The sequence below is a fragment of the Chiloscyllium punctatum genome, chromosome 19, assembly GCF_047496795.1.
Source record: "Chiloscyllium punctatum isolate Juve2018m chromosome 19, sChiPun1.3, whole genome shotgun sequence".
Classification (NCBI taxonomy): domain Eukaryota; kingdom Metazoa; phylum Chordata; class Chondrichthyes; order Orectolobiformes; family Hemiscylliidae; genus Chiloscyllium; species Chiloscyllium punctatum.
Window position 1 is genome coordinate 74,289,172 of NC_092757.1, and position 18,171 is coordinate 74,307,342.

Genomic DNA, 18,171 nt, shown 5'->3' on the forward strand with positions numbered 1-18,171 from the left:
GGATATGGGCCAAATGGGACTAGATTTACTTAAGATATATGGTCGGCATGGATGAGTAGGACCAAAGCGTCTGAATCCATGCTGTACAGTTATGACTCTAAGTACTGTAAGAATTTTGTGTTTCACAGAAATCATTTCTCATTCTTCAAACCAGTGAACTCGGCACATTTATTCACACACAAGAATTTGAGAGCTCTCATTGCACCCCTGTTAAAGGAAGGTAAACACTTCCTTTCATAAGGAGACTAAAAAGTGTCCATAGGGGACACATTGTACTATTTTGGACCTTATCCTACTTGCCTCCATAATTTCTTGCTACACTTGCAAAATAACTTCCTGCATACATGTAAATACCCAAATCCTCCTAAATATCAATATGTTCTGGTTCTGGCTTCTTAGAAAAAAAGTCCTGCTTCTACATTCTTACCAAAGTGGATGTTATACTTTTCCATATTACACTTCATTAATCATCATCTTCTCTGGTCAAAATCCTGCACCTCTCCTCACGTGATTTACACCATTTTTTTTCTATTTTGTCCAGTTCAGATGCATCGTTACATGTGCAACATTTATAGCTGACAACATTTGCAAGTACTTGCACTATATGGCCAGTAGTCTTTTCAAAGCTTAGGAAGAATGAAACGTAACAGAAACATACATCATTAATGGTCTTGACAAGGTAGAGGCTGAGAACTTTTCCCTGAATATGGGGTCACAGTCTCTGGTTAAGAGTCCTGATGGGAGCAATTCCTTCAAAAGAAGCCTCCCTGAATTCATTTCACTTTCTCATCCCTGACTTTTGTTACTCTGCCATTGAGAGCAGTGCCATGTCCATTAGCTCACAAATTCTCCTTTTCAATCTCAGTCTCTCTCCGTAAAAATCAGCATTTCAACCAACCATTTGGTTGGTGACAGATTTTATTTGATAATGTTCTTGTGAAATGCCTTAAGGCAATTTTGTTATGCAAAGGTACTGCCTAAATGGAAGTTGTTGTTACTTGCAGAGATACAGTCAGGCTCAACTTCAATGAATGGACCATAAACACACACTCTTGGATTAATTCACATTTACCTCTGAACACAACTGTAATGTGACTTTTAGTAGTCTTCAAATCATAAGCAAGTTAATTCATTGCAACTTTGCTTTTTCCTAAAGCATAGAATCGTAGAATTCTTACAGCAAGAAAATATGTCCATACTGACCCTCCATAGAGCATCCTACCCAGACCCTGTATCCCTGTCACAATCATCTGACTATGACAAGCCATAGAAGTCATAGAATAATTATACTGAGAAAGCAGGTCTTTTGGCCCATCGAATTTACACCGACCCTCTGAAGAGCATCCCACCCAGACCTACCCCGCACTCTGTAACCCTGCATTTCCCATGGCGAATCCACCTAGCCTGCACATCCCTGGACACTACAGTAATTCAGAATTGCCAATCCACCTAATGTGCTCATCTATGGACTGAGGGGAAACCGGAGTACCTGGAGGAAACCCACACATGAACAGAATGTGCGAACTCCAGATAGTCACCAGAGGGTGAAATTGAACCCAGGTTCACGGCTCGGAGGCAAGCAGCCCTAACCTCTCAGCCACCAGAAGCCTTGATTCATAAAGTTACATTGATGGAGATTCTGCTGCAAATTCCCTTAACTACCTTTCCAGAAGTTAAAATACATTGTAAACAATGTTCGTAGCTTATTTTTAAAGTAATGGCTTTTAGATACCATTTTATTAGATAATCAGCATTTAAAGCTTTGACAAACATAGCAGCGTTTGAAAAAAAAAATTATAGCAAGAACTTAGGATAGTGGAAGAAAAAAACAAAAGCCTCTGATAAAAAGGCAACCTTGGGTGCAGGGCAGAAGAATAAATAAGAGCATCTGTTCTGAGGCCACGCAATGATATCTCTGAACGAGGCAGAATTTCCCCCAATTTATTGATCAGTAAAATCAAAAATTTGTACCAAGGCTCAATTTGAGCTGCCCAAATTTACATTGCCTAGATTCTAGTTAAAAAGAATAAACCATGCTAGTTTAAAACAAGCTGAGCATACACTGGAATCAATCCTTAGTTTGAAGTTTAGCCAACCCATTAAATCCAAGCTGTGATAACACATTTTCACATTACATTAGTCATTTAGAACACTCTGGCAAGTTTTGTTGCAAAATATCTAGTCCTACAATTGTCCATGATTGTAATCTTGGAGATGCATCTCTATATTTAAAAGATTCTTTGAATCAAATGGTTTCTGAAAATTGACATAGTTGGGCTGAGATGCAGAATATTGCGTTCTGGCATATACAGTCAATTCATTCGCAATTAAACTGTTTAACAGAAATTAAAGCTACACAAATAAACCAAATTTAATGCAACATTGAAAAGTATATAACGTGAATAATTTTACGCAGCTACTGGAACTAGCTGCGTCAATACTGTTAATATATTTTAATATGAAATGCACATCTTCAAATAATAGCTTAAAGATTTCAACTGAATAAAGCAATAAACTCAAATGAAATTGAGATATGATAATGATTTATTTCAACAAACCTAGACAGTAACCTGTGCAATATCTTTACTCCAGATACTGGAGTGAACTGTGCATGGAAGAAAATGAAGGTTGCCAAATGACAAATCCAGAGTCTAGATTTACACCACTAAAACATTTTAATAGGACCGAGAGGAATTAAGACAGGTTTAAGTTAGGTTTCTCTCAGACTTCAGATATTCATTTTATTCATGTTTTTCTTATAAAAACATAATATCACAGGAAATCCCAAAGTTGTCTATGTAATGTATTTCATATATCCAAAAGACTCACTAAAATCACCCAGCGTCCTTAAATTGGCACCTGCACCAATTGACCTATTAAAATTAGACATGAACTGTTAACAGAAAATTGAAATTTAAATAAAAAACATACCAGGAAGTACAGTTTGTAGACAGGAAGGGAACACCCAATATCAATACTAGAGGCTAGGATACAAGGACACAGCCTCAAAGCGAAGGGATATCCCTTCAGAACAGACAGGAGGACTTTCTTCAGCCAGAGGGCAGTGAATCTGTGAAGCTCATTGCCACTGAATGCGTAGAGGACATGAAATGGAGTATGTTTAAGACAGAGACAGGTAGGTAGGTTCTTGATTAGTATGGGGATCAAAGGTTACAGGAACAAGGCAGGAAAATAGGGTTGAAGAAAAAAAGCCATGATTGAATGGCAGAGCAGACCTGAAGGGCTGAAGGCCTAATTCTGCTCCTATATCTTGTGGTCTTATGAGTGTCAAAAATTAAAAAGTGTAAAGGCAGTGCCCAACTGCCTGTTGAAAAAATTCCTGTCATGCTTTTCTTCTTCTCTATATCCCCCTGGATGGTATACTGACTAAGATGGACAAACAATATGCCAAACATTTCAAACAGATAACTGAAAAATACCTTCTCCTGAGAGGTCTCTAATCAAAGTAGGTAACATCCCTTGGCAAAAATAAGTACTAAGCCAGAACAGTGAACAGTCTAGCAATCTTTACAATAATGGGTCAGGACAGCACAGGTATCGTTTCTAACCTGGCACCAGTTTTCATACGTGACACCATTTTTAAAAAAAAAGGACGAGGATAATGTGAATAAATTCCTACGTGCTTTTATTGCTCCTAGATGCAATTCAGCAACATGCAATTTCTGATACAGTAATCACAAAAACCATGTTAAAACCATAAATCACAGAAGACTTCCATTTATCTTGAAGAACTGAGGGATGGTAAGATTCAGGTAGTATGTGTCTTAGGCACATTCACACAGCACCAGTATTACATTTTGAATATAGAAAGTGGCACATAATTTTAAAACTATGTAAAAACAGTAAGGTTCTAACAAGAATGCAACATTAATTCTGTGCAATCTGCAGGTGTTTTATTCAGCCTTGTATGGATAGGAGATAAATATAGTCGGTGATGAGCAGGGTAGGGGAGGGATAACGCAGGGTGGAGAGGGATAAGGAGGGAAGGTCGACAGTGCAGACAAAAGTCCCTTTGGCTCACTGAATCTGCGTCAGTCAAAACCAACAATCTCACAACTCTACTACCGTTTTCCAGTATTTGGCTCAGTCTTGCATGCCTTGGCATTTAAATACTTAAATGTTGAGGATTTCTGTCTCTACGATGTTCACAGACAAAGGATTGGTACTCACAATTTCACAACCTTGCAACAGAACACAACATGGCTAATTTTAAAAACTAATCAACTTGTCATCTAAAATAAGAATACAAAATGATAAAGCATAAATTTGTTCAAATCATTAATCTTTGATCTGTAGACTATAAAAAACTTTCAATCATTTAGAAACAAAACAACACAGGTTTAGATTACCTTTGGGTAACAGTCTAGTGTAATGATGACAAGTAAATTTTTTGTGGAATGCTCAGTTGAACAGTGACAACTGAATGCTAAACTTATGGAGTGTGAAGGTTGGCAGGAAAACACTGAAATAGTAAATTCTAGAAGTGATACAGGCATGGACCTGGGTTTTGGCAGGAAATAGGCTGAGGAAGTATTGGAGACAAGTGACGTTCTGGAAATGGAAGTAGGTGGTCTTTGTGACACTGAAAATATGAGATTACAATGACAGTTAATCTTTGAGAGATGAAAAACAGAAACTTAAATTGTTTGTTGTAATGACTCATTTCTTTCTCATAAAATTTGTACTCAATCTAAGTTAGGTTGGTTAAACTTCACTGTTGAAAAGGCACATGACAGTTTAGTATTTTAAGATATCAAGATTGCAGAAAAAATATATTCCTGTATTCTCCTTAAAATATCTTTATCATTACTTTTCAACACATTAAGGTTAATGAAATCTTAAGACTAAAATACAAGCCTTATACAGTATAACCTTTACAAATATTACACCTTGAAAAAATGAACTTCATTGTTACTTTAGTAGAGGATATCGGATTTGATGGTTTCTTGGAATACAAACACAACTTAGCTTCTTTCCTTCAATGCAAACAAACAGTCTTCTCAAGTCCATTTTCATGCCTGTGACTCCAATAAGTTCAAGGAATTCATGGCTTTGTTACTTACAAAGCTCATCTGAACAGTAGCCTCTGCCATTGCTTTGCCTTTCTCCAGCCTACCAGCCCAAATTTCCTTTGAGGCCTTCCCTCACCACCTCCCCCCCATCTCTGAATGTATACCTTTTTGTATTTGCTCTCTAAGCTTATTTTGAGAAGGAGCAAGCTCATATTCTCTCAATTCTGCTCCCACTAAATTATTCAAAACCACATTTCCTTGTCTGGTTCTTATGTTAGTTGACACTGGTAGCTGTTTGTTCTTCTGCTCTGTCCTTGAAACTTACTGTGATCAACACATTACTAACTGGGTTTATTTGACGTTTCTGAAAACCACCATCACATCTCCAACATCCCTTCCCTCTCAAGTCTCTGAATATGCTGTTACCTCCCAAATCTATCCCCATCTTTTCTAGAATGAAACTTCATTGTCTGGAATGTTTGATTTCCTCAGGTGGGTTTCTGCCCCATCATATTAAATGATAAGGCTCTTTATCCAAACCACTGATGACATCTGATGCAACAACGACAAAAGTAAACTGTACCATTGCATCCTTTGACAGGACTCCTCTCAATCATAAGCCACCTGGGTAGGACTGAAATCTACCTGGTTCAAATCTTATCAAAACATAGCCAAACCATCAGCTCTAATGGTTTCTCCTTCCACACTATCACAAGTGTACCCTTGGTACCCTCTCAGCCAAATGATATTTTGCTAATACCATCCAAAAATACAGTAACAGGAACACATATGCTGTTGATACACACCATTACCTTGCCAACACCTCTTCAAATCTTTCCACTGCCTTTAAATTGCAAGCCCGCTTGCCCAACATGTAGCACTGGATGAGCAGAGACCACCTCCAAATAAACATCAAGACGACTGAAGACATTTTCTTCAATGCACTCATACAATATCACGCACCCTGCCATCAAATCCATCCTTCTGCTTGACAACTGTTCAAGATTTAACAAGACCGTTGCACCTCACTATTGTATTTGACCCCAAGATGGAGTTTTCAACATCATATCTACACCTCCATAAAACTCAAAAATATCATGCAATTCTATTTCTGTCTCACCTCTTTTACTGCCACAACTCTCATGACAGCCTTTGTTGCCTCTAGGCCTGACTATGTGATCACATTCCAGGCTAGCCTCCTACATTTTATCCTCTGAAGCTTGTAACCTAACTATCATTAAATTCTCATGAAGACGTACACTGGCGTCAAATTAAGCACTACTTAATTTAAAATTTGTTCAACATTCTACTCTTTCATATCTCTGCGATCATTAGTCCTACAACCCTCAGATGCATCTCAAATTCTAGCAGTTTACCCAAATTAAATAGCCTCATCACTGATGACCATGCATTAACTTTTCAATGCCACAGCTCTGCTATTCCCTCCATAAACTTCCTTCAAGGCACTGCTTAAAACGTCTCTTTGACTTTATCATTTCGTTATACGTCTTATTATTTTATGCATTTCGTGTTTTATAATACTTGAGGGGAATTTACAGAGCAGTTTTAACCAAGTTGTTTTACGTCTTAAGTCTCCAAGTTAATAACATCAAAATAAACTCAGATAAGCAAACTTCATCAGGTTTAACAAGTTGAGAAGTATGCACATTATAGGTGCATGGACCTAAAGCTTGATATATGTTCTCCAATATACCATAGAACAGATCCCAAGACAACAAGGTGGAAGCCATGGTCCAGAAACAGGTTTCACAACTGTCTTTGTGACACTAATACGCTCAGCAAACTTGGGAACCAAGATACTTAATAATATAAAAACAGAACAGCTACTTGCAAACAGGCTGTAATACAAAGAGGAGGACGTGGACAGCAAACAAATGAGATATTGAAAGATATCAACATTTGGAAAAATGGGTTTTGACAAAACTCTCGACCAGCTCAAAAGATATGGAAAACAGGCAAGTTCCAATACTCTTAGCGCCCTCATAGGCTTCAGATTTGCATGTTGCAGCATGACACTTTCTGCGTATCTGCACTATATAAAGGGCCAGAAATGCAGTTGTGTTCAACAATTTTAAAAAAACTCGACCTAAATTAAAAGATGTAAAACTTGCTCAACAATAATGTAAAACCTATTTTCAAATGATTTGTTCTCACCAGTACCGTGCCTAATGCACGCCAGGTTTTAAAACCAATTTGATGAACTGCGCCAGGATCCTACTTAAAAGCTTATTAGCTAAAAACAAAACTTTTGACAAACTTGTTCTTATCTGCTCAAGATATGATTCACGAAGTGTTAAAATGTAAAATTAGCCTAATGCTTTCACTAATCCAACTGATTTATTAAATGCGCTTAAAATTTAGTGTCAAACTAAACATTTCAAAACAAGCACTTTCCTAATTGGTATATACTAGTTAACAGCAACCAATCTGTCACAATTACTCTTTGCTACACTAAAAAAAAGCTAGCTAAAAGATAATATTTAGGGTCATACAACAGTCTGGTGACATTATAATTTTTGGCCATGATATCATGAAGTCAATCATTGACGTCAATGTAGCATACTCAAACGAATGGAGATCATCGTCCTGCTAGTTCTAACAGTCTGAATTAAGCTCAAAAAGTAGAGCAACAGCTAGAATACTGAAAGACCGCTGCATTTTCTATAAAATTAGATCGGAAAATGTTCTGAAGTCACTGATATAGTGCTCGCTTTCTTAAACTCATAAGGCAAAATGAACAAAAGACCAATCTCACCAACTCCAATAAAAAAAGACTAATTTATATTAAAAGACAAATTGAGGCACTCGTGTAACCAGCAAATTAATTCTTTATAATGCAATATTCTTGTTTAGTTCAATACAGAATTATTGTTCTATAGTTCCGCAACCATCACATCACAACTAGAGGGGTTGCTGGTGCAAACTGACTGGCATCTGCACTTCAAAGTCTATTCAATGAAAGCTGGTGTACATGAAAAGTGCTACATAAATGCAAATCACATATTCCGATTTCTTTATATTATTGCACACTGTCAAATGGCTTGATGAGATCACAAACTTTTAAGAGCATCAATATAGGTTTACCAACTCTCTACCCAAAATAAAAATTCAGTAAAACATAATGTTGTCTGATCCAATACATCTTCAAATATTAACTACTTTAGCCACATAATACTTTTACAAAGCCTCAACCAGTATGGCATATAATTGTTGTAAGTTGACAAAACCATTATTATCCATTTGAGTCTTTTTAGCTTAGCATATCATTCATAACAGAAGGGGCAAAATACAAAGTAACTTCACAACACAATTAGTTGTCACCAGCTTCATGACTGTCATGATGCAAATGAACAGTGGCCAAGGGATGACTGTCAACTGTTCAAACATTTAGGCTACCGTATTTATACAAGCCTCATCCTTAAAAAATCTTTTTGGGTTTTAGAAAGTCTGATCATTTATGTTAGCACTCTATGATGTTTCTGGATTTTGCTTGATCATTTCAATATAGCAGGACACCTCCACGGTGATAGCTGCAATGCATCAATTTTACAAAATAACAGAATATATGGAGTCTGTTATAGGTACCCAAAGTTCTTAAAAACATTTTATTATTCAAATTACATAATTACCCAGTTTTGTTAAAAGGCTGTTTCTTTTTAAAACAAAGGTTGAAACTGAAGGGAACTATTCACCTAAATACCACATCTATAAAAAGTAATCAGAGGCTCAGATTCCTGCAGTGTGCACTTCACTTCCTGACTCCCAAGTCAATCCACCAGCTGTAAGGTTCAAGTCAAGACTGCAATGGAATATTAGGCGAAAGTGAGGAATACAGACGCTGGAGATCAGAGTTGAGAGTGCGGTGCTAAAAAACACAGCAGGTCAGGCAGCATCCGAAGAGCAGGAGGGTCAACGTTTCAGGCATGTTCATGATGAAGGGCTTTTGCCCGAAACGTTGGCTCTCCTGCTCCTCAGATGCTGCCTGACCTACTGTGCTTTTCTAGCACCACACTCTCGACTGCAATGGAATATTCCTTACATACCTGGCTTTCTACTGCTCCAACACCAAAGCTCATTACAATCTGGTACAAAGCAGCCTGACTAATCCACAAACATTCACTCTCTCCACCACTATGTATAGTAGTAGCAATGTGCACCATCTACAAGATGCACTGCAGAAATTTTCCAAGGCTGTTTAGATAGCACCGCTCACACCCAGGAGTGCTACCACCTAGAAGGGCAAGGCCATTAGAGATGTGGAACCACTACCACATGCAGGTTCACCAAGCCACACACCATCCTGAAATTTTATTATTCTTTCAATGTCACCGAGTCAAAATCCTGAACTCCTTTCCCAATAGCAATATCTAGCCCCACTCACCCCAAACGAAATAGTTCAGAAGTAGTTGCTCAAGGCAGCAGTTCACCACTACCTCATCAAGGGCAATTAAGGAATGAGCAATACTAGCCAAGTCAGTGAAGCCAAATGAATAAAACATGGTATCAGTGTCCTGTGAAAAAAAGACCTTCAGATGGGCTCCTCGAGGAGGACATAACATAACCACAAAGTTAAACATTTCCTCTTACTAGTTGACTCATACTTCAATTTCTTCAGTGGCAATCCTTTACAGTGAGAATCATGTCAAAATTTTGTTTGCAATGACGTGGGTCAGAAACGTAGGGATTCACCTTCACAACTTTTGCACAACAAAATGTGTTTCCAAAGACAAAGTTTCTTCCAAGGGTGTAAAGCCAAACATTTGGTTACCTAATTTTGATAGGAAAAAAAGGAGAACCAATGTTACAGACCTCAGCAATCAGAATACACAGGTTTAAGAAAACTACTGCTCCTCTGTGTAGAGAATGTTTATTCAGAAGTCATCTAATTAGGATCTACTATTACTGAACAAAATCAACTGTGCCGTCAGTTGCACAAAACCAGCCTGAAATATTACAACTCCTATCCTCTAAAGGATTTGAGTTAAACAAACAACTTCAAGCACTGTCCCTATCCATATAATTTTAAGTACTCTACACCACTCAAACAAAACACAGCGTGAAAATTAAAGAAAGTGCTAATTGCAGAGGCAGATCCTAAAACACTTGCCGTTTTAAAGTTAAAGTTAAAGGGTGCCACACTACTCTAGGATTATCAAAATTAATCTCCAGCTTCTAAAATTATAACAGTAAAGACCGAGAAATGCAGTAGGCCAAACATGAAATCACTCCACTCAAATTTACTTTGTGCCCTAAAGAGTGGAGAGCCTGTGCCATTAAAAAATGCTCACTTTCAGTAAAGAGGCAGAATTTGAAATTTTAAATCTTTATAATTCTAAGCAATTTAGAATAGATTCACAGAATGGTTACACCTCAGAAGGGAATTCAGTCAGCTTGTCATTTCCATGCTTGTTTGCTCCAATAGCAAAATCGCACTCAATCCATTCACTCTCAGCCCTGAAAGTTTTTACTGGAAATAATAATCGAATTCTCTTTTGAGAGCCCAATTAAATCTGTTTCTATCAAACTCTTAGGCACTGCATTCCAAAATCTAAACAATCTTTAGATGAAAATGTTTTTAATGCCATCATATGTTTTGGCCTTCTTTCATCCATATTACTAAAAGTATTGTGTGATATAAATGTTATATCAGTTAATCATAAACAGCATCTTAAAATGACTGCGCACTTCCTTCTATATTTGGCACAGCAAATTATATCTTCCTGTTTGAACCTGCAAACTTTACGACAGCATAAAAGGTATGCTAATTCTATTGACTGAATCCATTCAAGAAAATTTGCTATTGCAAAATTTGTGCCATTTCAAAATTATAGCATCTATATCACGCAGATCCATGCTACTGTTGCATTTTCAAATGCACAGTTAAGTCTACATCTCTAAGATGAGGGACCTACACAGTCGAAAATTTTTAATTAATATTCCACCGAACTAGCATAAATGCAACATGAAATAGTTGCCTCTAAGTTTCAGCATAAGGCAACAGAAACAGAAAGTACAAGAAGTGGATTATTTAGCTCTTCAAGCTTGCTCCACTATTCAGTATGATCACGGCTGATCGCCCAACTCAGTATTCAGTTTCCACAGGATCTCTAATTTCTTTGCACCCTTTAGCCCTCAGAACGATATCCAACTCCTTCTTGAAGATATACAATATTTTAGACTCAAATCATTTCCTTGGAAAGGACTCCCACAAGCACACCACTCTCTCGGTGAGGAAGTTGCTCCTCACTTCTCCTAAATGACCTACTCCATATCCTTAGATTGTGACTCCAGTTCTGCACTCTCCACTATTCAAACATCCTGTCCACATTGAACCTGCCTAATGCTGTTAGAATTTGGCAATTTCTAAGAAATATCTCATGTCCGCACCCAATGTTATCCTGATGCACTCAACAGTATGATCTGCCTGTAAAGCGTGTGAGATAGTGCTTTTCACTGTACCTTGGCACCATAACAGTAATAAATCAAATCATAAACCAAATCAGTTATTCTAAACTCGTGCAAAAATTGTTTAAATTAAATCATTTCTGATCATACAGGTCAGATCTGCCATGACAGGAATCAGTCTAGCGAACCGGTGTTTCACTCCCTCTAGACGAGAGGATCCCTTCCTCAGATAAGGAGATCAAAACTGCACACAATGTTCCAGGCTTCACACCAATTACCTATACAGCAAGCCATCCCCACTCCTGTACTCAAATCCTCTCACTATGCTTTCTTCATTGCATGCAACTGTATGCTTATTTCAACAATTGGTATACACGGACATCCAGATCTCATTGCACCTTCCCCCTTCCTCCTTTTGCTTCCAAAAATGGATAACCTCACATTTAATGCATATTCTTCTACATCTGTCGTACATTTGCCCAGTTAGCTTGCCGAAATCACACTAAAGTAACTGCAACCTCCTCACAGTTCACTTTCCCATCCAGCTTTGTGTCATCTGCATTTAGTGCCCTCATCTAAATTTATACATATTGTTAATATCTGGGTCCAAACACTGATGTCTGCAGTACCTCATTATTCACTGCCTGCCACTGCGAAAGTGACCTGTTTATTCCTTCTCAGATTCCTTTCTACCAACCAATTCTCTATCCATGATCGTGCACTACTCCCTATTCCTTGCACTTAATTTTAGATGCTAATCTTTTATTGAAAGTGTACTGGAAATTTGAGTAAACCACATCCACTCGTGCTCCTTATCAACTCCATAAGATACATCCTCAAAGAATTCCAGGAGATTTGTCAAATGCGATATCCTTTTCATTAATTCACGTTGACGCTGCCCAATCATGTCACTATTTAAAATCCAAATTTGGTAAAAACTAAAAACTAGAAAAGATCAAGGGTAAGTATAGCTACTTGGTTCATTGAAACTCAAATCAATCTAGTGTTGTAACCAACAGAGAAACCATATAGCATGTGCAATGACCACTTTGGCAGTTTCTAAGAAATATCTTATATGTCAACTTTGTGATAAACACAAAGACAGTGGAAGAAATTCAACAGGTCTGGCAGAACCTCTGGAGAGAGTAACAGAGTTAATGTATGACTCTTCTTCAGAAGACACAAAAGAGAGTGTCTTACTGGACGCAGAGTGTCAACTCTTTTCTATCTCCACAAATGTTTCCAGACCTACTGAGTTTCTCCAGCATTCTCTGTGCTGATTTCAGTATTTTGTATTTATATGTCAACTCTGCTAGTCTCCAAAAAAAGTGCTGTCTATACAGCTGAGTATTTCAAATATTTTCTGTTTTGTTTCAGATTTCCAGCAGCTGCGTTATTTTACTTTTGTATAAAGTTACTTGGTATTAAGTTACAGGTACAGTTATCAAACAAAACCGATGAGTCAGATACCCACTAACCACATCCTGCAAGATTGAGAAACAAAACAATAAATGGTATGTAGTGCAGTCCATTTTGTGGGTTTAGCCAGTTGCATCTATTTTAAACAAGAACCAAAAATTCACTATTAGGGAATATGATCTGATAAAAGGGAAAAGCAGAACTTGGGAAAAGTCCCTCAGCAAACATATCAACTTTAAATTGACTGTAGCACAATATTAATAATACTGAACAACCCAACGTTGCTTGGGGCCTTACCACCACAAAACCTTGCAACATGTCAATGAGGCCACAATCATATGTACACAATCAAATGACTGTTTTTCACACCCCAATCTAATACAACTGCCATCCCAATCTTATAGGAATTCATAATTAAAATCACAATTAGACTTTTCTTCAACACACACCAGTTGACAAGTTTCCTTAAAGACCTTTTTAACTGGAATGTCAAAGTAAACTTGACATTGTTTACGAGCAGCAACCCCCGTGTAGGAAGATAATTTGTGCAACTTTCTGCACTCAAAAGAAAAACAGGTTTTATGCCCAATTAAGACAAAACTTCAAAAAAACTGTCATACATGTTAAATGCAAAAACTAATCTCGTCTCGTAAAACACAACAGATTTATGGCTGATTAAAAGCACCAAATCACTACAAGGATCTGGATAGGTATATGAATAGGAAGGGTTTGGAGGGAAATGGGCTGGGTGCTGGCAAGTGGGAGTAGATTAGGTTAGAATATCTGGTTGGCATGAACGAGTTGGACCGAAGCGTCTGTTACCCCACTGTACATCTCTATCTATCAATCTAAAATAGTTACAGACCATTTACTCCTTGGAAGAATGCTGCTTTCAAAATCTGGCACACTGGACAAAATACAAAGTGCTTGAATTTTCATCCTCTAAACAAATACCACTATTCTATATAAACTAAGTTTGCCAATACACTCCAAAGTTCATTTACCCTGGTTAATAAACGTAACCAGAGAGAGGAAGCAAGAAAGCAAATATCAGAGCTACTAATAATCAAAGCTGATGGAGAGAGGAATCAGAAATTGGTTGAAACTGAAATTTTATCAATCTTTAGAACCTCACAAAAGTGGGAAGTTTAAATAAAATCATCTTCCAGGACCATACCATTCAATGCAAGAACACTGCTCTACTTGCTTACCAGCCATACTAAAATCACAAAATAGATAAAAGCTCATTTCCCAAGAGACCTGAGCACAAAATTAAGGTTTACGCTACAGTCCAATACTGAAGGAGTTCTGAATCATTAGAAATATCACTTTTCAGGTATAACATTAAAGTTGTATTCCTGGGGGATGTAAACAATCTCATGGAATTTTGAGGAGCAGGGAAATTACCCCAGTGTCTTGGCAATACTTAGCTCTGAATTGACATCACAGAAACATTCCCTGATTATTCTCAGATTTGTTTGTGAAGCTTAATTTGTTACAATTACTACTGCATTTCTTACACTACCACTGCTTTATTGGCCGTAAAGCTAAGTTGTCATCAGGTCATGAAAGGCAATAAATAAAATGCAAGTCCACCGCATTTACTATAAAGTTTCTGGCATTCAATTGATATTGTCGCAACAATTAATAGAAATAATTAAACAAAACATTAGGTTAACTTTACATGTCTAAAATATCAAAATAAATCTGAACTCCCAAAACTTTGAACTCTGAATACACTAGACAATTAGACATAGAACCATACTCAATGACCTCAACCATGTAATAAACTATCCAGTTTTAATGCAATTCAAAAATTCTAAAATTCAACACAGCCAACTGCTCCAAACATAATGAGGAATTGGATAAAACTTGACAATGATACAAAGTACTGATGACAACAATGGAGTTAATTTACAGACGGCATAAAACCATTAACTGATTTTTGTATCACAGCAACTCTGGAAATCTACCAAACCAGTTTAAAATACAAAAAGATGTCAGTAGAAACTTCATGGATTATTCAGACATCAAACTGATCCAAGTTGGAAAAAGATATACTCTTTGACCCAACTTTGTTGTCAAATGCTAGTATGCCTTGCAAAGTAGTACTTGTCCTGCTTAATATAGCTAAAATGTCAAATCTAATGTGTTCCATTTAAAATAAGTTAGAGAGATATTTACACTGACCACCCAAGCATCTCATATTTAAAGTAAAAAGGAGTTTTAAAACCACGATTAGTGGCAGAAAAATGAAAGACTGACATACCAAGATTCAATGGAATAACTTTCATGAAAAGCCAATGTATAACCATATACTAAAAGGATAACATGACTTCCGTGAGATCTTTTAAAATAGGAATTTTGAAAATGATAAGACAATAAACAAAAAAGCGTCCCAGAGCTTCATCAGAACTCCAACACTTCTTTCCAAAACCTCCTAGAGCCTTGCGAACTCAGTTTAAATCTGACACTAACCTCCCGTACCGAGAAGTCAACTAAAATGGCGCTCCGAGTCGAAAATATAATTTAAACGGAGGTCGCCATGTTGCGTATTTGCAAACACACAAAGTGAAGGAAAGGAAGGCCATCCAGCTCGGTGCCTAGATGGGTGCTCAGGGACCAGGCCTGTGAGTAGGAAACTATCAAACAAGGACATGATGATCAGAAACAGTTAAGTGTGTTTTAGTCAATGTGCCCCCATGCTCCCACTACATACCCTTATCTTATGAGGCCCTAAGTGCAAAGTCAAGGGAGAAGAGGGGTGCAGTAGGAAAGGGTATGGCTCGTAGCAATTAGGATCTCAATCTGGTGACAGCAGAACCTCCCCTAATTAACGGGGTCCCCACAGGTTTAAGCGTTTATAGCTTCCTTCACCTTTCTAAAGTTCAGATTCAGGCTTCACTCAGACCCTGGGGGTGGGGGGAAGAGAAAGAAAGAGAGAAGAGAAAGGAGAGCAGGACAAGAAAATCATTTAGCCGCAGCAACTGCAGTACAGAAAGCAACCACTAAAACACAGGGCCAAACCTAGGAAATCAAACCTAAAAACCAGACACCAGCCTGGGAAAGAAAGCAAGGAAACGTGGGGGGGAAGAAACACCCACAAAAACCCAAGAGGGTTTGAACCAGGCCGCACTGAATCAACATATCTCCCCTTCCCCCTCCCTCAGTATAATACATCCCGAGTCAGGTACCCCCCTCTCTGGGAGAGGGGCTGCAGGAAAGCCCGACGCTTGCACTGACCAGCACTGGAGGTGGAAGGCGGCCGGGCAATGATCGCAGCAGAGTAGGTCTCCCCCCTCCTTGCAGCTATCGCAAGTGTCGTGGTTGGTAGCCCGGCCGCTCCGCCTCGGCTCCTTCTCCAGCTTCTTGGCCTTCTTGTCGCTCTCCTCGCTCTTCGGAGGGGCAAGCAACGCTTGGATTTTCTGCAGCGAGGAGAGTTTAAAAAAAAAGGGAAGGTAAGGCAAGGACGGGGGGGGGGGGTGGGGAAGGGGGGTGAAAAGATTAAACCACTTTCAGCGTGCAGGCTGAGAGAGAGAGAGAAGGGAGAATCAGCAAGAGAGCGGGCCCCAAGACTGGACCCAAAATGTTTGTTTATTTAACGAGAAAACATTAAAATCGAGAGGACGGCTAGGAAAGATGCCATTTGCACAGAGTTTTGTTTTTTTTAAATAAAATGATGAATTTTGCTGCTTTCAGTCCGAATCCGATTTGTTTGGGCGCGATCAGCAGCCGAGGAGCAAAGAAGAACGGCTCACCTCCATCAGCCCTCCGGAGGTATCCAAGTCGTAGACAATCGTCTTGGTCTCCATTTTATCCCACATTCAACACGGCGGCTTTTCTTTTCCCTTTTTTTTCCCAAAAAAAAATAATATGAACGTGGAGAGGCAGCAGCGGCGGCCCTGTGATGGAGCAAAGTCTTTTCCCCCCCCTTCAGCCGTCACCAACACCCACAAAAAAAAATCCGTCGGGGGGGGGGGGAAATAGACAAAAAAAAGGGGGGTTTGGAGGGGGTGATAACCCCCCCCCCCTTCCTCGAACCCCTGGCTTAGCTTCCCACTATCTCGGCCACAGTGAAGGCACAGCTCGGGGACGGGGGGGGGGAACCAGGGGGGAAAAAAAAATCAGCGTCCGAGGAAAATAATCAGAATAATGACAATAATATTTATAAATCCACAAGAAATCCCGGCTCGAGATTCAACGAGCTCCGGCGACAGCGCAGCCAGGCCTGGTCCGGGGCCTAACCGACACGAAGCCTTCCCTGGGCGACAGTAATATTCACGTCGAACCACTCGCTTTCCATCCGTGCGAAAAGACCCCCCCAGAGGCACCACCATGAAGCGGATAAATCCTGAGGCTGGACGGACTGTCGCGAAGGAGGCCGCGGGGGGGGGGGGGCTGCTGTGGCGGAGGCGCTCTGTCACCCGGGTTCTCAGTGCTGCCTGGAGGCCGCCAGCACATACACAAACACTCGGAGGCCAGGCTGCTCGCTTTACATTTTTTTTTCCTCTCTCTCGCTGCCTCCAAGTTGGCGCAAACTTTCCACACACCACACGTAGTGCGCAGGCGCCTCCAGGTGTTTTTAGGGGGGGGTGGTGGTGTAAAAGGGAAGAATGGACGGGACTACTGCGCACGCGCCGGTCCATGCCGCCTGCGCAGCCGGCCGACGGTTTTTTTTCCGCTCTCCCTCGCTCTGCGCCTGCTCTCGGTTCCGCCAAAGGCGCCGACTGCGCACGCGTGCTCGGACTTTGGCGAGGGGTGGAGGAAGCGGCAGAGGCTGCGCGGTCATCCTTTGACGTCAGCCCCGACTCCCCGTCGCGTGATCTCGAGCCGGGTGGAGCTCGGCCAATCCGCTTCCACTCGCTTTATCTCTCCCTTTCGCCCCCCCCAGCCCCCACCCCCCAGCCAGAACAACATCTTCCCCCTCCCCCCGAACCCTCCATTCATTCCAGCATCTCCTTAGCTACCGCCTCTGGTTGGAGATGGGAAGGTAGCTCCGCATGCGCGCTGTACTTTGTAGCCTCGCTCTCCTCAGAAGGACCCCCATTTACTGCGCATGTCTTGTGTCAAGTGTGCAGTAGGGAATGACGTAAGGGCTTTGCTTCCTGGGAGTTGTAGTAAAAGTTACAAGGATGGCTTGGACCTTCAGCGGTTTCCAAATCCTGCAAACTTGAGAATTGCAATCTGCATTTATTTGTCGTGTTCACATTTGATTTTAACTTGGACCTTTGCCCTCAAGTTATTTGATTTGGTAGGCATGGGCAAAGAAAGTTTACATATACATTCATTTCGT

At 39.7% G+C, this 18,171-nt stretch overlaps 1 protein-coding gene across 2 annotated transcripts in view; it reads right to left on the bottom strand.

Annotated features, from left to right (window-relative positions):
- Window positions 1-17,691, bottom strand: part of phf12b (PHD finger protein 12b) — an 88,237-nt gene extending 70,546 nt beyond the window's left edge. Inside the window, exons 1-2 of one of the 2 annotated variants that reach the window (XM_072589679.1) lie at window positions 16,637-17,691; window positions 16,122-16,303 (exon numbers count right to left, since the gene is read on the bottom strand). In XM_072589679.1, coding sequence (XP_072445780.1) covers window positions 16,122-16,303; window positions 16,637-16,702 — 248 coding nt within the window. In that variant the 5' untranslated portion in view covers window positions 16,703-17,691. The remainder of the gene's footprint in view (window positions 1-16,121; window positions 16,304-16,636) is intronic. The other variant, XM_072589678.1, reaches the window with a different exon arrangement.
- Between the last annotated feature and the right edge of the window lie 480 nt (window positions 17,692-18,171).